The 25,252-nt window shown below is 38.6% G+C and overlaps 2 protein-coding genes across 5 annotated transcripts in view; one reads left to right on the top strand and one right to left on the bottom strand.

The window, feature by feature from the left end:
* LOC129731620 (uncharacterized) overlaps positions 1-25,252 on the top strand; it is a 143,438-nt gene that overhangs the window by 63,063 nt on the left and 55,123 nt on the right. The window contains exon 2 of the mRNA XM_055691747.1: positions 16,512-16,665. Coding sequence (XP_055547722.1) covers positions 16,512-16,665 — 154 coding nt within the window. The remainder of the gene's footprint in view (positions 1-16,511; positions 16,666-25,252) is intronic.
* The window catches only part of LOC129731616 (protein bark beetle), a 77,275-nt gene that overhangs the window by 5,940 nt on the left and 46,083 nt on the right, over positions 1-25,252 (bottom strand). For all 4 annotated transcript variants that reach the window (XM_055691737.1, XM_055691739.1, XM_055691740.1 and 1 more), the window contains exons 3-4: positions 6,316-6,491; positions 25-6,254 (exon numbers count right to left, since the gene is read on the bottom strand). In XM_055691737.1, coding sequence (XP_055547712.1) covers positions 25-6,254; positions 6,316-6,491 — 6,406 coding nt within the window. The remainder of the gene's footprint in view (positions 1-24; positions 6,255-6,315; positions 6,492-25,252) is intronic.

Genomic DNA, 25,252 nt, shown 5'->3' with positions numbered 1-25,252 from the left:
AAGATTAGACATTAGGGGCCTTACTAAAACCAATAGCAGAAATTGGCAGCGTGACAACCTCAGCTATAAACCCGTGCCGGGATGGAGCTCCACTGGCGATCAGTCGTACACTCAACGCGGGTTCATCTGTTTTGAATAACTTTCTCTGGTTCGAAGAATCCGCATCGACAACTCCGATTACTCTAGCTGAAATGTTGTAAATATCACCATCCATCAGTTGAATCATATCCCTGCGACCGTATTCCTTTGAGTGATTGAATAAGTTCGATTGTAGCAGACGGAAACCGAGTGGTTTCACGCGGTAGGCACTTTTGAAGATTTTGACACAATTTACAGGATTGTTGTCGTATTTGTAGTACACTAGAACTCGCTCCTCGAGGGTAATCTCCTTATTGGTGTCACAAATATCAATCATCGAGAACAAATTATACGGAAGATCTAAATCCTTCAATGGACTGTAACTAGATTCGTCACTCTCTCGTCCTTCACCAGTTAAGGAAATGGCGTTGATTCCTTGTCCCAGAGCTCTGTAGATATTCAGGAAGTTCAAATGGATCGTGTCGCTAGGAGAGACCAAATTCACGGCGTGATGAGCACTGTTCCGGATTGACACAAAGCTGATACTCGGATTCTTTGCAATGGTCTGCACTGCAGGAGACTTCTCCCCATGCAACATTCCTGCCCGTTCAATCCGAACGAACTCCATAACACTTTCCAACCGTTTCGATGTCGAATGGGTTACGGCATCATGTATTCTATGCTCGTACAAGCTAGCTTCAAAATCAGGGTTGGCGAATCGCACTCCACCCCAGTAGTTTCTCTCTTCCGGCTCTCCATTGCAACTAATGAAAACAAAATCCGAAAACCATTGACACTCATGCCGCCTGCCATACAACTGTCCGTTCAACCGTTCTGGACACTCCTCCAAACGTAGCTCATCCCCATGGCACTCCATTGGCTCTACCCAGGTCCAAATTCGTGTCAGTGAATTCGTATGAAACTCGATTCTGCGATCATGACCTATGAATACATCCAACGGATCATAACCTAACTCCCGACACACAACCTGGGCATTGCGCTCAGTGAATCTCCGATCGCAGATAGGAATCCACTGTAGCGTAGTGTGATTATAGTACTCCAAGAATCCTTCCCTAATTTTCTCATTCTCCTGATCACTTCCCGAGCAGTTTCTGTTGGTGCACAGACGAATCGAGTCGTAGTTAACCATATTTTCCATCGATCTTTCCACGCGATTCATTTGTTCCGAAGCGCCTTGAATAGGTTTCATCAAAATTTCTCCATCTCGAGTGCCTCGAGCAATCAATGTACCCAAAGCGAGAATCCCCACATTCGGAGCAAATTCCATAACAACTCCAGGGTAAATATTCATTGTAACACCCGGCATAATGGTGATATCCGCTTTGATCACATAAGGTTGCTCCCTTCGGAATATCGAAATATCCTCCGTTATTCGTCCTCCCAAATTGTTTAGGTCGATCGTTCTATTCCTCGAGATCGTCACCGATTCACTTCCGTAGATATTATCCTCGATCAGATACGGCCTATACTGTGCCTCTGCGTGGTTATTCCAATCATCAAAGTCGAAAATCCGAGCTCTAATGTATTCCTCATCCTGAGATCCCCACCAATTTTCCCGAACATCAACAAAACTATTCAGCCTGGCCGATTTAATACCAGCAATCAGATCGTAATCCTGCTGATTATTAAAAATCACATTTCTATAGATCTTAACCTTCTGGACACCTCCAAATCCGATCACACAGGTGGGATCCTTTGCATTGCCTCGATCCCCCCGAATAAAATTCCTCATTTCCGATCTAGTGGAAATCACCTTCTCATTGCCCTCAATGTGGTTGAAAGCGAAAATCGCCGGAATTTCTCCAAGAATCTCGCTCTGACTGTCCGATCTAAATTCCACCAAATACTTGCCAGAATTTTTCACGATCCGGTTGTTATCGATTCGCAACTTCTTCTCCATTCCCTTCAGCCCAATCAAGCCGTGAGCGCAAACATTATCCATGAAGATGTTCGAAGAAATATTAACCGCGGCGTAATGTCCGTCTATCACTATACCAAAACGCCTGTTCCTAACCCAGGTGTCGTTTCCTAGAAACACCGAATGGGTAAAGTTCTCGTTATATTGCCACACGTACGGCAAGCTGAGCTCTAACCCTCCGAAAGAATTACTCTCAACGGTTGTGTCCTGCAGCACGTAGTGGAATAAATTATTCGATGACCGAAGATCCCTCGAGAACTGTCTTATTCCCCGTCCATTATCACGAATCATACTATTGTTCACATGTATCGTTATCTCCGAAATGTTACTCTCGTGAACATCCCAGAACGGCGAATTGATAAAAATCGCCTCCTCTCGATTATGGCTAAGTTCACAGTTCACCAGCTTTATCGATTCGTTTGCTTTACGCAGGTAGAGCTCGCTTTTCTCGCCCAAATACCGATTGTAGTAGGTTCCGGTGAATCCGCGGAAGTTCCGCTGAATTTTTGTTGCTGTAATTTGAAGTGTGGGTACTGGCCCACGGACAATTCGGTTGTAGATGTTCTGAACGGGAGCCTGTATAGAACGCAGCACTAGAACCGCTCCTCCCAGAGCATTGTGTCCACTTTTGTAGTGCAAGATCGCTCCGTAACTGCTTGTTGTGAGTGGGAAAACGGAAATGTCACGTTTCACCTGCCAAATATCCGAGGTGCTGCTACCAGCGAGAGAATCATAAATCCATATGTTCTCTGTAGAACGATTTTCGATGGGGTTCAGTAGTTGAATACCGATGACGTACCCTGGATGGCATCGGATAGTTACAAGCTTTTCAACCGGTTCGTCGTTCACGGGAAGGGTTATAATATGTTTAATCTGCCATTGATCGATGTCGATATTCTGTGAGTCACGCGGTAGCATATTTGGACGGTAATCTGAATCGTCAATGTTGAAATCAGGTACCATATTAAACCAACTTGTGATCTCTCGCTGCTCCATGGCCGATACGACGGAATCGTGGGTGATGCCGGACCCTCGATTGTCTTTAATAATACTACCGTGCACTTTGAGGCCTAGCTGTTTAATGCTGATTCCATTGCCTCGGTTAGCGGAAAATTCCGAGTTTTTAATATTGTTGACCGACGATCCAGCAAATATATCGGAATAAATTACTCCCAATCCGTCTTGAAGATTCTCCACTACTCGAATGCTATCTAGGTTATGTCGAGCAAAATCCATCTGAAGTGCTGGCTTGAACGTGTTGGTCATATAATCGAAAAGACCAGCTTTCTCGATCGTCACATACTGAAGATCGGCACGCTCCGCTAGCACTCCAAATCGCAAACCAGCCCAAGCTCCTTCGTAGCACCTTACACCAACGTCGTTCTCATGATTGCACGAATTCTCGAAATCCCCTCGCGAAGCTCGCTCCGCGCGACACTCAGTTATGTCGATGTCATGCTCGGTACACCGTACATTCGAAAGAAGCACATCTTCAGAAGTACCCGCACCCGGAACCTCCGATCGCTGCAGCCTCCAATCTAGCGGATTCAGTGCTAACCCGAGCTGATGGCATACTAATGCAGCATTGATAATGGTCCATCCATAGTCACATACCGTTCCCCAGCGACCTTCCACGTAGACCTGCAGTCTACCCTCATGATCACTGACACCTCCCACCAATCGCACGGGAACCTTTGGCATCTGCGGCTCAGTTGATTCAGTGTCCGTAATACGCTCCGTTTCAATGTCCATAGCAAAATCGGGATCAACCATGATGGCCTCTGTAGTGTCATTTTCCGGCATAACGGCTTCCCGCTTCAATGTAAACAAAATGTCATCCGGCTTTCGGCCACGAGCTTCCAACTTGCCGGTCACCATCATGCCAACACTAGGGGCGAAATTAAGAATAACACCCGAGTTGAGAATCAGTTTGCCACCGGGTCGAACGTTAATGTCCCGTTCTACTGTGTAACTACCGGACGGAAGAATTTCTTGACCGTCAACTTCTCCACCGATTCGATCACTACCCTCCTTGTAGAAGAACGGTACAAACTTTGCGTACTGGGCGATTGTTTGCGTTCCTGGATTAGAATGGTGCAGCAGATACGGGAAGTATTCGATTTTGGCAAGATCGTATCGATCCTTACGATGGAACAGCCGCTCGTAAATCCTCTCCTCCTCCTGGTAACCCAGCCAATTGTAAGTCACGTTCAAAGCTTTACTTTGATCCGAAAGCTGTGAGCCAACCTCGTACTTTGATTCATAATTTGAGATGATGTTACGAAAAACGTCGACATTGTTGGATGATATCACCACTGGTGCAGCCACTCGTGACCTAGGATTCAGGCGACCTTCACCACCCAGACCTTCCCCTTCATCCTCGAGGGGACCAAACGTTTCCTTGATTCGATTGCCCTTGACGAAGTTCCTAGTGAATAGTAACCACTGAGTTTTGTTGTCTGTGTTAGGAGACAACCCCAGAGATACCACGTAGATACCTTTGTTGTACATAAAATGATTGTGTTGAATAACCAGGCGCACTGGAAGATGTCTGAACTCCTCCCACGGTTTGTTTCTTGTTTGCAGCGCTCCATATTTTCCCTTCAGGAAATGATTGTACTCAATTTTTCCTTCCAGATTTAGAATTGGACTAATAACAATCCCAATTTTATTTAAATGCTCGAACGTGTTATGGCCAACTTGAAGTCTCAATCTTCTGTTTTCTATCGTATCGAACCAGCACGATTGGATATCTATTGCATTGCTAGTACTATCGTTAAACCAGTTTCCGGTTATGTTAACCCATGAATCTCCACAGTAGTTACCGTGCAGAATAGAAATTTCCAAATTCTTCACGATATTTGAGTATTCGATTGTTGTTGTTTGGTTGAACTCCAAAAACTCTTGCCGGTCTTTAGTGGTTTGATTCAACCAGACAGCAAATCCGTAACCCTTATTCGAGCTCACCGAGCTTCGGGAGATGTTGCGGTTACCTCCGTAGTAGGTGATGTTGATTCCGTCGCCAACATTAAAACTGATTTTCGAGCCGGTCACATTCACATCGCCCGCACCGCTGGTGACATGCAGACCTGCCGCGTGTTTATTGTTCGAGATCGTTGAAGCGTGAACATGAACCTGCGATCGAAGATTATCTATTGCAATACCACGACCCCCATTGTCGACGATCGTGGCTTGCGTTACATTGAGATCATATGCTTTCTTGACACCGGCTGTCACGCGAAAATGCGCCAGCACTTGACTGTGTGGATCCGCTCGGAATTTAATAAACATTTTCTCCCTAGTACTGGTCACACTTTGCGGTCTGGTAGAGTTTCGAATATTCCAGGAGGCCAGCAAGCGATCATTCTCCAACATTCCATCATAAATTTGAACGACAGCACTTTCATTCCGAGCCATTTCAAAGAAGACGAAATGAAACGTGAGCACATAACCGAGACCGGTCGTTAAAGATTGAGCGCATTGCTTTTGGGATAGCGCAAATTGCGATTGTTCAAAGGATAAATGCAGCGGATAGATTTGCCAGGCTGTAGTCGTCAGAGTGCAAAAGTCGAACACTTTACTGCGGTCTGTTCGCTCACTAGCACGCAAATCGTGACCCACGTAGCGAATTCCATCAGCACCATTCTCACTAATCGTCACTCCATCGAGCAGCGTAGAACCATAACTAGAGTTGACGAATATTCCAAATCCTCTGCTTCTACGTACGGTAACGTCTTTGAACACGAAAGCCGCATCGTGTTTGGTGATATTGATTCCCGTGAATGAGGAATGATCAATAATCACGTGATCCAGGATGGGCGGTATCCCAATTACCGATATGGCAGCTTCAGCACTTCCACCTCTACCCGTGCCAGCTCGAATAATTTCCACATTCCTCAACTCAGACAAAGATATGAAGTCATACAGTATATGATTGTGTGCTAGTGTCTCCTTGCTTTCAGCACTCTCGAACCGAATTCCCCTCCAGTGGGGAGAAACTTTATCGAAAAGGGGCAAACATTGAATGCCTATATCACTGTGATAATCACAAACTCCCGATCCAATCTGCCTCGTTCCCCACGCGCACTCGAACAATCCCGCTTCAATTCCAGAACATTTTGGATCCTCATACAGCAACCGCGGCTCGTAGTTCTGAATCCGATCCATCCAATTCCAAAAGCGACCTCCTTTATAGCCCATCTGCCGACACGTAGTCTCGTAATCAGCAATTGTCCAGCTGAAAGATTCAATCATTATTCTCTTTGTTCCTATAAGGTTCAAGCACATTAAAAACTTACTTTTTCGAGTTCGTGCACACCGAGCGCCATTTTCCGTTGGTTAAAATCTGCAATCGTCCGGCCAAAGGACTCGGTCCATCAACCAGTCGGGCTCCTACTTCCCTCGGATCCGATACGATGTCTTTATAGCCCGAGTTCGGTAACGAGGTGAAGATAATTTTGTTCTCCGAAGTACCCTGCACGAAAAAAATAAAACAATAAAAAATCGTAAATTAGTGCACTTTGACTCTGCGCATATATCTAATTACATGTTTTCATTACTCAAAGCGTCTGCGTATACTCAGCTGACCGGAGCATAGAGAGCAGAAAAAAATCGAAAGCGCACATACCGAGTGTAACAGTAACCGCGATACGATAAGTTCGAGTACGAACGGCGTAAAGATGGACAGTGAAAAGCCTTCCTTTAACACGTTCCGTGGCAGGCAAGATTTCCGCGGAATGTGTAAGCGAAAAAAAACACGTTGAAATGATTGCAGCAAATTTTCCACCGCAATTGCAGCCTGACCCGCTGATTCCGCAACGCAGGATGGTATGCAGTGCGTAGTTTAAGTTTCCCAACATATACATCAGCTTATTCAGTTGCTGTGCAACCGGACCTTAACAAATAAACGCTCAATAAGTTGCTGAACTAAACTGATTAGTAAATATGCACGGTTTGGTTTTAACGAGGTATCAAATTTGAAAACCGACACCTTAATTTCCACTGTGTCATCTACGATCTCCTAGTGTTAACCTGAAGTGCTAAATGAGGCGCTAACAGGCGTCAGAGATGCCGTTTGACAGCAGTGATTCCCCAATAAATAAATACACATGGCAGTGGCCCAATAAACAATAAAAACGGATAAAACAAGTTTCTTCTCATTTCAAAAATGCCAGTTGAACAATAATGAACATTATTTGTAATTACAAACAATAACAAAAAACAATTGGGATTTGAGAAGCGCTAATGAATTATCCGACAATCTTTTAGAGTACTCACTAATATTATGACATGATTGTAAATTAATGAGATACCATATAATTGCTAAAATCATTCTAGAAAAATAGAAAAAATACAGCAAATAAATTACGCCAAAATTTTCAAATGACCACGAGTCATAACATTATACAAAAAATAACCTAAAATGACCTTGCTTACGGAGCTTTCAAGAGACAAAAGATTAACGGATTATCTCGAAGAAATATTGTCGCAGGGTTGCCGGATCTCGATTGCTACTGAAGACGCACGCTGCTCACAACATAATGTTTACCGCTGAAAAAATTTCTACGTTGGAGACTGTTTTGAACAAGTGCGTGTGTATGAAGCATGTCTTCGTTATATTCCGGCCGATAAAAGAGGAGTGGAACGATTCCAGAAAACTTTAACTGTGATGGTTTGAGGAGCAATATCCAACAGGTGAAGTTGTCACTGCTGTTCATCAACAGGGATGTGATAATGATTAAAGAGTACTATCTACAACACGTAATCAAAAACCATTTTCTGCCTTCAGCTAGGCAAATTATAAGGTGAAGAATGTTTCTGCTTTCAACAGGATTTAGCGCCAACGCATAAAGCATTGGTTATACAGAAGTGGTGCAACGAAAATTTACTGTGCTTTATCAGCATCCCTGAATGGCCCGCTTCCACTCCCCATTTGAAATCATTGGACTTCAGCATTTGGAGATCGATTTTCGGTCAAAAAAAAATTTTTTTTTCGGGATAACACCAAATCTCGTCGTTTCATGCATCTTAAAGTCATTTGGCATTGAAAAAAAATTTAAATTTTCCCAATTTTATGTATTCATTTCTTGGTAGATTCTCGAGGGTCAAAATCACGCTTTGAGACATCCCTAAATCATATCCGTTTAAGCTAAAATTTTGCACAGGTCATTTTTTGGACCAAAAACAAAATGGTCGGTTTTTAAAATTTGACATGATCCTTCTCGCTGGGTGGCAGCTACCCCTATCTCGATAAATTCAATGGTCCCTTCATATTGCCTAGTATCTTGTAAGTATCTCGATATTCCGATATCTCGAATTTCCTCTAGCTATACATAGCAAGCTTTTGCTCTAATTTTTCTTTCGATATCTCGAAGTATCACATTTACTTTACATTGTACAACGAAACATGGAGTCAAACGGTGTTAAACGAAAGCTGCAAGTTTAAACTATTGATCCACCGCCTAAAAATTATTGAGGTGCGTGGAGCAGGACTGCGTGTTTCCGAAATCGCAAAAACAGTCGGTATTCCTCAAAGCACTGTATCGACTATAATCAAGGACAAAGATGGATAACTGAATAACCAAGTTACCAATTACAGAGGCTAAAATGTCCACTTTGACAAGCGGTTGGTCGTGGGTTCAAACCTTAGTAGAATCAGGCCATTTGGTTGTCAAAGGACTTTAACATGGGTTTATTTTCAGGCTCCCAATCACATACCCTTCCTTCCGAACCCCCGCCCCTTCCCCCATTTCCAAGAAAAACGTACAAAAAAACTAACTAGGGGAACTGCTCCATTATTCATCTCATTAAGCCGATATTCACGAAGAAATTTTCATGAAATCATTGAACAAATAAACTAAATATGCTTACGTGCTCTTATGGAATCGTTTAGCATTGTATATTTAGTAAAATTAGCTAGATTTATCCTGAATTTTGTAAAACAAACCATTTTTCACAACGCTTCCATATCCATCTCAATTATTCATCTCACGACGCCCCCATATTCATCACACTGTTAATCATGAATGAATCACAATATCATAAATGAACGTAGCGGCAACCCGACGTAGTAGGTAACCTAGATATACGCTGCAGTTGTTTACGTGCAAAATTGGTAATCTAGGTAACCACTACAGTGCTGTAGATTCATGTCAATTATGTCGGAATAATTCAACATTTTCAGTATGATTTTTTCGTAATAACAGAAACTGATTTGGCAACTTTTGATTTTCTTCAACGCAGTGAAAACAGATGAAAATACATACAGTTGAAATTTAGGAATTGTAGAAATTCATCTCATATATTTCTGCTAATTCAAGCTTGTTTTAGGAAATTTGAGGTGAACATTTGAAAGATTAAAGTATTCTTAGTGTAGTGAGAGATTTTGTTTAGTGATTACAATAAAAAAGTGGTCCAAAAACTTTGGTTGGCTGCTGAACGTGTTCCGTTGTAGCCCTATAGAACAATGCACGGATTTTGTTTTCTGAGGTAGGTGATTGAATCAAATAAGTTTTCGAGTGCAGATGCTCGACTATAATATTAAATTTAGTGCTTTTAAGTGAGTTTTTGAGGATTATACTTTATGAGGAATCTAAAGTGAACTAAGAAGAATCCATTCCATGGATTAGCAGGTTGGTTTGCGAAGAAAATATGCGTTTTCCTGTTTTAAATTATGGTTTTATGTTTTATGAGATGAATATATGGACTGAGATGAATAATGGAGCAGTTCCCCTATAACATTTATTAAACAAAATCATCCTGTCAAATTCAATTTAATTATCACTCATACATTTGTGGCAGTATTTCATATGGTGTTGACTGCACTTTAAATATTTGTCTACTGCTTTGGTACAAGGAGAAAAGTTGTTTACACAACTCCATACGGTCCATGTCTGTAGAAAACACAGAAAATATTCACGAATTAACAAACTTAACAGTTTTGAAAACAAGCGAGTACCTTGTAGTTTTCATTACTAAAAGGTACGCGCTGAAAATACAAGCAATAGTTTATATGCTAGAAGAGCTTTCAAAAGATGCCACAGATAAAAAGATTTCGACAGCTCCTGTTGCAATGCAATGTAAAGTTTCAATCCAACCTCCTTGTCACAGCTCGTCACAAAACGATCATACCCCCCTCCGTATGCTTCCTAACATATGATTTTTCTCCCCATGAAATTGTAACTAGGCGATATTGGTAGGATGGAAAGAGGCTAAAGTAGAGCAGTAAACTCCCACACAAGAACGGATATAAATGATAAGCGTATCACTTACTTTGATAGTGATACTGCCAACAATATGAAGTGCAGAGTATAGAAAACACCTGAGCAATATCACAATAAATCAAATGTCTCTAGTCGCAGTGATAAGTACACCACAACAAAATGATAAAACAGCGCTTGTTGCAAATTTTGCTATCTTTTAAATTCAAGAGAGGAAAATAATACACCATTGTAACTTTTAAAATGATAAATAATAATAACGTTGTTCATGCAACTATCAAATGAGTTTTTTTCGTCTGCATTTCAACAGCTAGTGGTATCATGTAGTATCGACCTCTAGTGGTGCAGAGGACGCATTTTACACTCAAAATTTTATTACACTTATACCATTCATCAGGTCGTGATAAAGAGTTATTTCGGTCTCTTTTGTCCTCATACAAAACCAAAAAGCGAAAGACTGTGCGAGCTCCCGCCGCTCTTTCGTCGAGAGAATTCTTTGTTCTCTCTGGTACTGATATAGCATGAGTGCCTTTTCATGATAATCGTACAGTACCACCCGCATACGTGCAACGTTTTTCATGTACATTTTTTTTGAATGGATTTCATTGTTGCCCGAGTTGAAAACCGAATATCTTGACTAACGACAATCGTTTTTTTTTTTACATTGTACCTAATGTCGCAAGCAGTGCTGTGTATAGCGCGTCTGATATGTATTACTCGCAATGTTAGGTATAATAAACGATACGAAAAAAAAAATATTGTCGTTAGTCGAGAAATTCGGTTTCCAACTTCAACTAACTGGTTGAAATGGTTTCAATAGTCGCGGGTGGACGATCCAAGAAAATTTGTTAAGCAATGTTTGGATGGTTGAGAGATTTTAAGTTTTTTTTTTTTTTTTTTTTTTTAAAAGGGGGGATTTGTTAGTAGCTTAAGTATTTATGATAAATATTAGTAAATAATGAGTATGTGTGTCCAATCACAAATGGTGACTTCTCAACACTGTTAGAAATTTGAAATTTTAATTGTTAGGATTTGTTTGCTTTCGCAATAAGGACTTATCATTCGTAGGGATTTAAACCTACTTGTCAGAAAAGGGAAAGTAAACTTACAACTAACTTAATTGCTAACTTATTGGCTATAAAGAGAGCTTATCGTAGCAATTGAGGATTGCAACGATTTTTGTCGAAAATTGTTAATAATTTTATTAGACATAGCTTCTAATGGTTCAACACCAGTAAGTCTATGTAATTCGAGTGTACCAAACCAAGGAGGACGCTTCAAAATCATTTTCAGAATTTTATTCTGAATCCTTTGGAGCGTTTTCTTCCTTGTTGAACAGCAACTTGACCAGATCGGTACAGCATAAAGCATTGCTGGTCTAAAAATTTGTTTGTAAATCAAAAGTTTGTTCTTTAAACAAAGTTTAGAATTCCTGTTAATGAGAGGATATAAACATCTCGTATATTTGATGCACTTGGCTTGTATACTCTCAATGTGCTCTTTGAAAATAAGTTTTTTATCATAAATTAGTCCCAAGTACTTAACCTTGTCGGACCAACTTAAAATAACCCCATTCATCTTGACAACGTGATTATTGTTTGGCTTGAGGAAAGACGCCCTAGGCTTATGCGGAAAAATTATCATTTGAGTTTTAGAAGCATTGGGAGAGATTTTCCACTTTTGCAAGTAGGAAGAAAAAATATCTAAACTTTTCTGCAATCGACTGCATATGACACGAAGGCTTTTTCCTTTTACGGAAATGCTTGTGTCATCGCAGAACAATGACTTTGTGCATCCTGGAGGCAAATCAGGAAGATCTGAAGTGAATATGTTGTATAGGACTGGCCCCAAGACTGAACCTTGAGGTACACCTGCTCTGACAGGAAATCTATCAGATTTAGAATTCTGATAGACAACCTGCAGAGTTCGATCAGTAAGATAATTTTTTAAAATTTTGATAAGGAAAATCGGAAAATTAAAAGTTTGCAATTTCGCAATCAAACCTTTATGCCAAACACTGTCGAATGCTTTTTCTATGTCTAAAAGAGCAGCTCCAGTGGAATAACCTTCAGATTTGTTAGCTCGTATCATATTAGTAACTCTGAGCAATTGATGAGTTGTGGAATGCCCATGGCGAAATCCAAACTGTTCATTTGCAAAAATTGAATTTTCGTTGATGTGTGACATCATTCTGTTAAGAATAATTCTCTCAAACAGTTTACTTATTGAAGAAAGCAAACTGATTGGTCGGTAACTTGAAACTTCAGCTGGATTCTTATCCGGCTTTAAAATTGGAGTAATTTTTGCATTTTTCCATAATTTGGGAAAATATGCAATTTTGAAGCAGCAATTGAAAATTTTCACTAAAAATTCCATTGTGCTCTCAGGGAGATGTTTGATTAGTATATTAAAGATTCCATCGTCACCAGGTGCTTTCATATTTTTGAAATTTTTAATAATTGATTTAATCTCATTCAAGTTAGTTTCAATTATTTCTGCAGGTAAAAAATTCTGGGAAGAAATTAAATCAAATTGACGTGTGACTTCATTTTCAATTGGACTCACAAAATTCAAATTTGAGTTATGAACACTCTCAAACTGCTGAGCAAGTCTTTGAGCCTTTTGTTCATTGGATACAAGAAAACGTTCACCATCTTTTAAAACTGGAATAGGCTTTGAAGGTTTCTTAAGAATCTTCGACAGCTTCCAAAATGGTTTTGAATATGGTTTCAATTTTTCAACTTTAGTCTCAAAATTTTGATTTCTCAGAAGAGTAAATCTATGTTTAATCTCTTTTTGTAAATCTTTATAAATAGTTTTAAAAACAGGGTCACGAGAACGTTGATATTGACGTCTGCGGACATTTTTCAAACGAATTAGAAGTTGAAGATTTTCGTCAATTATTGATGAATCAAATTTCACTTGAGCCTTTGGAACAGAATAATTCCTGGCATCAACAATTGCACATTTTAATGCTTCCAAAGCGGAATCAATATTCACTTCGTTTTGCAAATCAAGCTCATTATTGAAATTTCTCTCAATATGAGTTTTGTATCTTTCCCAATTAGCCTTGTTATAATTAAAAACAGAGCTCATAGGGTTTAAAACTGATTCATGTGATAAAGAAAAAGTTATTGGAAGATGGTCAGAATCAAAGTCAGCATGTGTGATCAAATCACTACACACATGACTTTGATCTGTTAGCACCAAATCAATTGTTGAAGGGTTTCTTACAGAAGAAAAGCATGTAGGACTATTCGGAGACAAAATAGAATAGTATCCTGAAGAACAATCATTGAATAAAATTTTTCCATTGGAATTACTTTGAGAATTATTCCATGAACGATGTTTAGCGTTAAAATCGCCGATTATGAAAAATTTCGAACGATTTCTGGTGAGTTTTTGTAAATCACCTTTAAAATAATTTTTGAGCTCGCGTGTGCATTGAAATGGTAAATATGCTGCGGCAATAAATAAAATCCCAAGTTCAGTTTGAACTTCAATTCCCAAAGTTTCAATAACTTTCGTCTCAAGATGGGGAAGAGCACGATGTTTGATTCGGCGATGAATAACAATTGCAACTCCACCGCCGGAACCCTGAATCCTATCATATCTATGAACCACGTAATTGGGATCATATTTTAATTTTATGTTAGGTTTCAAAAATGTTTCAGTAATAATTGCAATATGCACATTATTTACTGTTAAAAAATTAAAAAGCTCATTCTCATTGGCCTTCATTGAGCGAGCATTCCAATTTAATATTTTAATTGTTTTATTTAAAATCATTGCTAAATTTTAAATTAGAAACAATTTTAATAGTAAAATTTGTGCCTATTTGAATGGCTTCAAACATTGATTTTGCCTGCAACATGGCGTTCATAAGATCGAACATTGCCTGTTGCAAAAAAGAAAGTTTACCTGCCGTAATAGGCCCCAGGCAGTTGACATTAGAAAAAATATTTTCGGTAGCAATATTAGCTGGAGTGATAGGTGTACAATTATTATCTAGCGTGTTTTGCTTACCCATATTAACGGTCATTTTCGAACTACCAACACTAGGCGGTAAAATGTTCGAACTACCTGTAACCTGTGCATAAGTTAAACGGGTATGCAAAGGAGTAGGTAAACTATGCGTCACTGGTACGCTTGGAGAATTTTGTTTTGAAGTTGGTTTTAATTGAGAAATTGAATTTTGTTTACCTTGCCTTGCCTTAACAATTGCTAACCGGACTGGGCATTGATAAAAATTTGACATATGGTTGCCGTTACAATTCGCACAGCGAAAATTTTTACTCTCTTTCACAGGACATGTGTCCTTTTTGTGAGAAGAGTCTCCACAATTAAGACATTTTTGGTCCATGTTACAGAATTTGGAACCATGGCCATAACGTTGGCAAGTACGGCATTGGGTGATATGCTTTTCACCTCCGCCATACTTCCTATAAATTTCCCACTTTACACGCACATTATACAAAGCATGTGCTTTTTCAAAAAATTTTAAGTTGTTAACCTCATTGCGGTTAAAATGAATTAAATAATTAACAAGGGAAATTCCAGTTCTCTGACTGTTTTCGCCTCGTGATTTTTGTTTCATTAGAATTACTTGGGTAGGGGCTATGCCAAGTAATTCTGTTAAAGTAAGTTTGATCTCATCAACGGTTTGATCGTTGGTGAGACCTTTCAAGACAACCTTGAACGGCTTGGCGTTCTTGGTGTCATATGTAAAAAATTTGTACATCTTGTCAGTTAAATACTGGACAAGACGATCACGACCCTTTACTGAGTCGGCTAATAAGCGGCATTCACCTCTACGGCCAATTTGATAGGTAACTTTAACGTCAGAAACAAACGTTGAAAGTTCCTTTTTGAATATATTAAATTCAGAAGAAATAGTTACCACAATAGGTGGAACTTTCTCCTTTTTTAAAGATTTTATATTTTGTATAGTTTCATTATTAACAACTTCCATTTCACCAGCTTCTTGCTCAGGCAAAATATCAAAAGGATTGTCACTACAGACACTCGAAGTATCAGAAAGAGATGCCTCTCTTTTCCTCCCCGCAGCGATGCGAGGTTTCTTTTTCCGTCCAGCCATTTCAGGTGGTACGAAAAAAGTTAAAACAAATGTTAAATTCAAAAGTAGGTAGTCTTGAGAAAGACTGATGGGAAATAACTTTCAGGTAGTCTTTAAAAGACACACTGACAAAACACAAACTTTGAAGCTATAGGCAGTCAAAGACCAGTCCACAAGCAACCGAAAAAACGTCTGACCTGTAGGACAGTTCAAGACGCACTGAGATTTTAAGTTTATTTTTTTTATATTCATGTTGACAGTAAATTGTTACTGAATTTCCGCTTAAAAAATCTCTTAAATACGGTCCTGTCTTAATTTGATTTTGATAGATTTAAGATCACCTTTTTGTCTGGTCATTGAAGTAAAAAGATAATAGATTTTTGATGCATGTTCAAACTATTGGAGCGAACTGTTCGAACGATGCACTGTAAAATCAATGTAGGATAGAACAGCAAAAAACGAATGCGAAAGCGTGGGCTAGGATTTGCAGCAGATATTTGTTCGAAGTTGCATATCTGTTCTGTGCTCAACTTCATGCAATTGCTTTATCGTTGCTATTATGATGCTGAATTTGATCATGCTTCATTTATCATGTTATCAAATTTCATGAGTAAGTGCGCTGTTTCATTCTTAAAACTTGATTGAATGAAACAATGAAAATGTTCAATTGGCTGCACTCCACTTTCTGCGTTTTTGTGGTCATTATACAATGAACTAATATGTAACAATATGTAAGTTTCGCATAAGAATATGCTGCTGGGATGCCCAAAGTTCATGTTTAAAACCAACTTTGCTGATAGGGTCAACCACCTGCTTGTCAAAGCAGACTCTGTAACCTAGCGGCTACGGAACTGCCCATCCCGGGCCATAGGCGAACGGTAATCCGAAATGACGATACGTTGAACAAACTGGCCGGTGTCAGTTGTGTGAAACACCAATGGCACTTTTCAGCGCCCTAAAATCATATAATTGGAGTAGTTGATATATGTTTTCCACTCGCAAAGATGTTGCTGATAGTGATAAAAACTATGCAATAATCGTAAAAATGAACTCTTGCTTTTCTTTTGAATGTTTATTTTTCGATCGTTACAGGTACAGCATAGAAATTTTTATTCTACTGAACTCCTTCTCCACCCGAAATTTCTTTCGCAATCCTGATATCAAAAGTGCTGAAATTTTACCTTCATTTTCATTCCAGAACAGTATAATAAAGACGCTAGGTTCTGATCGTGGCAAAAAAGGCAGAGTACCATTCACTCGTGCTGGATTTCAATTTCTGACAGGTTGCCCTGGGCGCATTGGTGTTAGAGCACCCATCTACCTGGCAGCTGTTATGGAGTATTTGGTATCTGGTAAGTACTGGGAATTGTAGTAAATTCTGCTAGAATTAACGGGAGATCTAGAATTATTCCGTGTCATCGGCAAATAGCAACCCCGAAATGACGAAAACTTGAACAAATTTGCCGGTGTCACTATTGTGAAACACCAATTTAGCACCCCTAAATCATATAATTGAAGTACCTAGTTAATATTTTTCTACCATTCGCCATAAAGTTGCTGATGATTATAAAACTACAATAGTCCTACATCAACCAGGCGATCGTGTCTTAGATACTACCTTCCTAGAGGCACTGAGGATGAGGCCGGCCCTTTTAAGAAAATGATTCTTCAGTTCTTGGTGACAAATATTGTTACATTTTCCTCACAGAATCATTGCACATATTGTTTTCAATGAGATATGAAAACTGTCAGTACTTTCAAACTGTTATTTTAAAAAGGAATAGTAAAGTTTTGAGACTAGCAAAAAAACGACGTTTAGTAACCAGTGCGGTTACTGTTGAATTTGCGTGCTATTGGTTATCTAGTTTTTGAGATTGTGTCACATTGACCAGTGTAAATTTAATTCAAATTCAAAATCAGTCAACTACGTGCAAATTCAAAATCAGTTTTATTTCTTTTTTTTTTGGAAAACAATCGCAGAAAGCCGAATCAGAGAAGGCAGAATTGTTTACCCGAACACAGATGCAGTGCAGAGTGTTTCATAAGGCAAAAACATGAAACACAGCATTAGAAAGGGCATGGAAATTTTAACGTCATTAACAACAATAAAAAATGCTGTCACAAATGATAAGAACCGCAGAAATATTAAAGTGATAAAAATTGTATTTTTCTCCAATTTTTTATGGAAACTAGAAACGTTCAATTAACCATGAGGACTATATTGATATATCCGTCAGTAATATGCTAGTGCTTCAGTGTAAAACATCGTACTTTTCGCAGCTTCAACATTTTTTGGGTATATTCATTCCGATCCTGATACTAAATTCATCTTCCATTCGACCTCTCTAGGTTGTCTCGAGATTTCACCTTCTGATTTTCTGCCTTTAGGAGAGAAGACCCTAGCTCATGCAAGACAACATTTTTAAGGACAGATTCAAGGAAGGTGCGAAGAGCTAAATACAGTATTGAACAAAAACGGTCCTTATTAGCATTAAAAAGTTTATAACTGAAAAGTTAATGTATTAAACCAATAACTTGCCATTGCCACAATTTTTTTAATAATAGCCACAATTAACCAAAATGTGCTCAATTTAGGTACGTACGAACGATTAGTTCGCCGAGTATTGAGGAATTAACGACTGTTTTCGTGAATGAGCAGTTAACGATTTAACAACCATAATTAAAGTTTATCGTATTTAAAAACATGAACGAAATCTCGGTGACAAATATACTGGCTTGTCGAGTTTGAATACCCTCTAACTCTACTAAATCTTATACTAAATGGTACAGAATTTGCAACAAGCACGCAATTTTTGTTGGTAATACATTTTCCTTTTCACTGGTACCACTTCCCACAGTGCAATCATGGTAGATAATAATGATGTAAAAATCGCACAGTTCGCTCTCACTTTCCAACCTTCCCTTCCGTTGTCGGCTTCTGCTGATCCACAATACAACAACTAAATTGTTGGAAACTCATGTGTGCATGTTAGGCCCGGCACGATCTGCATTCATTGAGCCAAGTAAATTCCAAGAATACCCGCCAACTTTTGCTTTCCTTTGTACTATTTGCACTTCGTAGATCGACGCTACCAGATTAACCCACCAACTCAGTAAAAGTGAATGAATTTCTCCGTTTCCATTCAATCGTCCGGCGATCAATATCGTGACCGTTCGGTCCATAGACGTACAACATGTCGTCATTTTTCACTTAACCTCGCTGGTGGACAAGCCAACGGGTTCCGATGAATCAGGGCTGACCATTGGACGTTTTACTTCAACTCGCTCTGTGTAGCCCCGTCAGACAGCGTGAACACTCTGGCGGGCTGACACATATGCAATTTAAATTGACCTTTCGGTAATTGGAGAACTCTGTCGTTTGCAGCGAATCGTCTTAATTGGTGCGAAGACTGCCCTAACTTTTCCTTCCAAGTCCAGATGATTCTGTTGTGAGCTTGTCACGAGCACTAGCCTGGCAGGTTTTATATCTTCAATATAGGGTACCTACTGTGTCAACATTCAATTCCGGCCAGTCTAACAATGACTAGTTTTCCGTTAGTCAGTTTTATGAATGAAACTAGACTCCTTATCACACGATCGGGCTATTCACCTGCCTCATGTGCGTGCTACTCGAATCGTAGTCGGTTTCGTGACGTATTATAATTACCATATGAATAGAACTATACTGTTACAACCAACAGAAACATCGCCATCGGTCGATTTTTGTTTCGTGATCAGCAGCACAGAAGGGTCACGTTTCAAAAAGGCACGTTTTTTTGACGCACTTGTTTGTATTCGTCACCGTCTCTGTCGGATGAATCAGACATGTAGTGCAGCTACATATAGGTATACCGTTGTCAACAATAAACTCATTATTGAAAACGGAAGTTGCTGTCATTAGCCCGTTTTAATGCAATGAGTGCATTTTATGAGACTGTAATTCAACGCAGATCAATGACCTGATATTTTTATTGTTTTTCAAAATTCTCTTCTTATGTAACCAGTATTTTGTGTCTAATGATCATTTCAGAACTGCGCACCACATGGCGTGCTCGGTTAATTATGCAAACTAGGGTCTACGGGTATAACTGTAACTCGGAATTAGCTCGACACTACTGTCCTATTTCTAATGAAGCGTATTTTGGCCTGTGCCCTAATTAATCTCGCTTGGCCTGCGTGGCCAATTTGGTCGTTTTAGCTGTGGACGAGAACGAAGAATTTCGTAAACAACTAAATACTTACACTGTCAGGCGTTAATTTGTCGCACTTTATGTGGTTCATCCCACAGGAAAATAATCGGCAGCGCTTCTGCCTAGTCGCCATCATGTTCACCGCATGGTTGTGAGCGCCGCGAAAGTGCTTGCTAATGGTGGTTTGCTTTTTATATATTTTAATTTTATCTTAACATTTTCATCGTACCTTACACAATAATTGGTCGAGTGACTTGCGGTTTATACATTTCCAATTTCTACAGCTACACAGGTAGGGTGGTGATTCAGCTGAAGTTGAAACTTTTACAGCCTCACAATATTTGATTTAATAATCAATCAACTGCAAATTCAAATCATTAGTCAGAAACTAAAAAAAAATGTGACAGTAATAAAATGTCATTCTATCGCAGAACATAGAATGTTGACAGGAAAAGTTATATCAAAATTGTTAAGGGCACGGGCAGTCAAAAAAACACTAATGATTCAATTTTATTTTAGAAAAATCTGTTCGAATGGGTGTACTTCATGCAAACTTATACTATTTTTTTTTTTCACTAGAAGTGAAGCTGTGCAGCTTCATGTGCTTTTGACTGGGTATAATAAAGTAACGAACATAAAAGAGAGTAAACAGAGAGCTTGTACAAGAAACGATTGGGTTCCTATACAAATTTGTCTAGATATAGAAAATGTCATAATCAAGTTTTTCAAAAAGTTTAGGGTGTGTGTATAAAATAAAAACCCAATAGTATAGAATTTTTACTGCTTTGGTCGTGTTCAGTAATCATGCTAAATTAATTCCTTGATGTGTCACAATTGTCTTGAAGGAAAATGTGTAGAAAATTACCTCCATGCGTTCAACCCTAGTGTTCTACAGCAAAGCCACAACAAAATTGCGAGAGACATGACGAGGAAACCAATTTGCAGTTTTTTACTATGATACTGCCAACGTAGCGTGAAGACCCCAGATGTATACCCAAGTAGAAACATAATTTATTCCAGGTTGGTAAAAATCATCCATTGAATCGAGCAGCGATGGAGCTATCTTTGGCGGTGCGACCGCACGCTATTGGTAAAAGTATCTGAAAGTGACACCGAAAGCTTTCGGTGCTTATCAAAAAATTGTCCTATATGCATCAGTTGATATGTGATTGCAACCTGTATACTATAAACAAAATAATTGATCGTTTCACTGAAAAAATGTTAAAATAATATTGATAAAAAGTTTTCACATGATGACACTCCATTCATTAAGTTTTCCTGTACTGTTTAGTAGTGAGAACCGAAGAAGCAAAACGCGATGAGCAATTTCCAATTTAATTAATTATTGTAAAAGTTCGCTAAACCAGCTTTATAATCTGAAGATAAGTGCTAAGAGAAAAAAGATCGTAAACAAGTTGATAGATTTATGTTTGTATTACACCTCACACTTTTCGAGTATTTCGTTCAAATGCACAAGAGGCTGCATAAGCTGTGAATACCCGATCAGAAAGAAAAAAAACCTAAATTAATCCACCTAGCGGTCAGACTCAGCCTTTCTCATTCAAACTTATTATTTGTAAAAATAGATTTACATGAATGCTTAAATCCAAAAAGGTATATTCACTCTTTGGGTTCAAAAATATTGATGTTGTAATTAAAAATAAAATATGAAATTTGACGTAATGTTAGTGCTTCTGAAATAGCGAAATATAAGAAATGACTCTTAATTTCGAACAATTTAATCACGAGCGATACCGGGAACGTTCAAATAGTACGATACCACATTTAAATCATGTTGAAGCCATATATATTGATCAAAGCAGCTATAGTGTTGAATAGTCTTTGAATTTCTTTTCTTTACAAAACTTTTGAACAGTATATAAAATTTTTATTAAGTTTGTTATTTAAAAGTTTGAAAGATGACTCGTTCGTATGACACTAGTTATGTTCAAATAAGTCGTGTAATACTTGAGATAATAGATTTTCGTTGTTTTACAAATTAAAACATAACGGTTGCTTAAGTTTGATTACAATCAAATGAAAAGGGAACGTATGGGGGAGCCAAACTTTGAAACCAAGTGTTCAGTCATAATTCATCAGTTAACCCTTAACTATCCCGTTCATTCGATATCAATATTGTTCAAATCTGTTGTGTAGTTTCTAAGATAGTAAAGTTTAGTGGTTTTCACATTTCGATACATTACAGACGAAGTTACATTCCGATTACAGCAAAATGCAATAGGGTGTTATGAGGCAGCTAGACCTTTCATTTGATACTTATTCTGTGGAAATCGGGTCAACCATCTCTGAGAAAAGTGAGTGAGCCCAAGTAGTCATCAGAATATGTTTCTTTTTATAGCTGGATTTCACATTTTTAAACATAACAGGAAAAGTAATGATCCGTTCGCAAAAAAAATCATTAGGGTCTGTTGAAGCAACAAGATTTTCCATACGACACTGACTTTATGAAAATCGGTCCGGCCATCTCTGAGAAACATGAGTGAGATTAAACAGTCTCCAGAACACGTTTCTTTCTGTAATTTCTGAACCATATGTTCAATCTTCATAAAATTCAAAAGTTGAGGGTTTTTAGGTAGACCGTTCATTTGAAACCAATTTTGTTCAAATCGGTTGTGTAGTTTCTGAGATATTAATGTTTCGTGATTTTTACATTTTGATACATAACCTCTAAACTAGAAATCAGATTACAACAAAATTCAATAGGGTCTTATAGGGCAACTAGATCTTTCATTTGCAATTGATTTCCTTGAAATCGATTCAGCCATCTCTGAGAAAATCGAGTGAGATTGGGAGAGCGTTACACACACACATGCAAAAAATGCTCAGCTCGTCGAACTGAATCGAGTGGTATACGACATTCGGCCCTTTTGAGCACTTTTATACCTTTAGTTTTTGCAGTGATTGCTATACCTTTCTAGGAGTAAGGCAAAAAGTGAAATGATAGAAATGACTTTTAATTCCAACTTAAATCCTGAGCAAGGCCGCAACATTGAAATAGTACAATATTAAATTTAAATGATGTTGAGGCCACATATTTTGATCGTAGCTATAGTTTTAAACAGTCTGCGGGTTTAGTTTCTTTCTATAACTTTCAAACCACATGTTTAAACATTATGAAATTCATTGTTTAAGGGTTTGAAAGCCCATTTATTTAAATTCAACTATGTTCATAGCTTCTAAGATATAAGAGCGTTTTTCACATTCTGACGCAGCGCCAAAACTAAAAGTTTGATTACAATGAAATTCAATAGCAACCTAAGCGGCAAATAGACCCTTCATTTGACACCAAGATAGAAAGAATCGGTCAGACCATCTCTGAGAAAAATAAGTGCGAAAGAAAAGTGCACATGTACACGTACACACCCACACACAAACATATACACCTATACATGCATATATGCAGAAAATGCTCGATTCGTCGAACTAAGTTGAGTAGTATATGACATTCGGCCATTTCAATCATTTTTCTACCTTTTGATTAGCCAGTGATCGTTAGGAGAAAGTCATTATGTTTACTTTCATTATGTGATTTCACATTTTTATGAACAACGGTCACAGTTACAATCCGATTGCAATGAAAATCAGTAGCAACCTATGGGGCAACTAGACCTTTCATTTGACACTAATTTTGTGAAAATCGGTCCAGCCATCACTGAGAAAAATGAGTGAGTTTAAACAACCTCAGGATAACTTTTCTTTACATAACTTTTGAACCATATGTTCAATCATAACGAAATTTAAAAGTTAAGGGTTCTGGGGACAGCCCAATCATTTGAAACCAGTTTTATTGAAATCGGTTGTGTGGTTTCTGAGATAATGATGTTTCGTGATTTTTACATTTTGATACATAACCTCTAAACTAAAAATCCGATTACAATGAAATTCAATAGTAACCTATGGCGCAAATAGGCCTTTCATTTGCAATTAATTTTATGAAAATCGGTCCAGCCATCTCTGAGAAAAGTGAGTGAGAAAAAAAAGTTGCACATACATACACACACGCACACATACACACATACATACATACATACAGAAAATGCTCAGTTCGTCGAAAGAAGTCGAGTGGTATATGACATTCGGCCATTGGGACCACTTTTATACCTCCGGTTTTTCCAGTGATTGCTATACCTTTCTAGGAGAAAGGCAAAAAATGTAACAGAAGTTGTTATTTTGTTACGGGAAAAACCTTACAGGCTGTGTTTTCAATTTGGTCCCGTTAGGTGTTAAAATAACAGAAATTATAACAGAAATGATTCTACTAGTATTAAACACATATCAAAATTTGTTACTAATGTATCAGCTTTCTAACAAAATAAGATAGTATATAAAACAATATAATAACAAACATTGTTAGAAACAACATGTTTTGATAAAAACGAAAAATTAGTTAGACTTGTTTCAGAACTACTTCATTTTAGGTTTTGTTATTATAACTCATTCAGATTCAATTTTGTTATCAAAATTATATGGAAAAATATAAAATTGTATCAAAATATGTTAGTTGTATCTCACGTTGATAGAATTTTGTAATTTTTTAGTTATGCTCTTATGATCGGGTAGACAATTGTTAATTTTAAAATTCAAGACTATTTGCCTAAAATAGTGGTTTTGATAAATTCTCTATCTGTCATATTTTTGTGTAACCCCAAAACCATATTACCTCTAAAACCATTTTTCGCAAACGATCGTTTTGAGGATATTAGGGCCATAATGAGCTTCAGTTGAGTTGTCTTCGCATAACAAATAGCTCCAAGTGGAACAAAACGGAATTCTAAATTCGAACGATCTCTAGTGCGTACACATCCTCAGGCCACCTGTGCTGCTTAACGAGCCAACAACGGCAAGCGAACGTTTAACTATCGTCTATCAAACGTTTTCTACCTCTACTTTTCTTCCTGCTACCTACCAGCTAGGCACAATACTTGCGTCTTTCGACGAAGCCCGACGAAAGAGGTGAACAACTTTTCTGTGCTGCGTTTTAAGGTCATCGGCCTTGAGCGACGCAAGGACTTTGTGCCTTTCTACCCATTTCTTCGTGCGTTGCATTCCTTAAACGATTCCACACGTTACCTCATTTTTAATTGCAGCACGTGGGCGACGGTTAGGCCGGATGCAACACCTGTTGGGCGAGCAGACACACTAATGTCCCATCTATTTCACACTCCCCCACCGTAGAATCGAACAAAGCAAATTGCATGAATATATGAAGCATTCTACGTTGGTCGAGACGTGCGTCCCCTGCATAGAGACAACAATATCGGACACACTGACTCATCAGTTATTAGGTGCAGGTATGATGTTATCGCGTTCGTTTCCAATATTTTTACCGAGCAGTTCGTTTTATTTGTACTGCCTCTGTTTCATTCCCTAATATCATTTTTTCGTTGATTCTACCCACTTATCTGAGAGCACTTTGAATAGTTGCGAAAACATAATTATACTGGCTCAAAACCCAGCTGGGGTCCGGTATAACACTGGCCCGTGCGATCGCTACGAAGGTAATTACCGGCTTGGCACTTCGCCGTCAATGGGTTTACGTATCGCGCACACAAAATTGGCACAATTATTCGATGCACCTGGGCCGGTCGCCGGATTGGTTTGCTGATGAATCGAGCAATTGACGCGCCAATGGATCGCCAATCGAAATAAAGCGTAATTGACTCATCATCGCACTTACTAGGAAGGCATTCCACAGTTAGGCGTTTCGCTCGATTTTATTTGCAAGAGA

Source organism: Wyeomyia smithii, chromosome 3, assembly GCF_029784165.1.
Source record: "Wyeomyia smithii strain HCP4-BCI-WySm-NY-G18 chromosome 3, ASM2978416v1, whole genome shotgun sequence".
Classification (NCBI taxonomy): domain Eukaryota; kingdom Metazoa; phylum Arthropoda; class Insecta; order Diptera; family Culicidae; genus Wyeomyia; species Wyeomyia smithii.
Note: the sequence above shows the minus strand (reverse complement) of the source record. Positions and strands in the feature narration are given on the sequence as shown.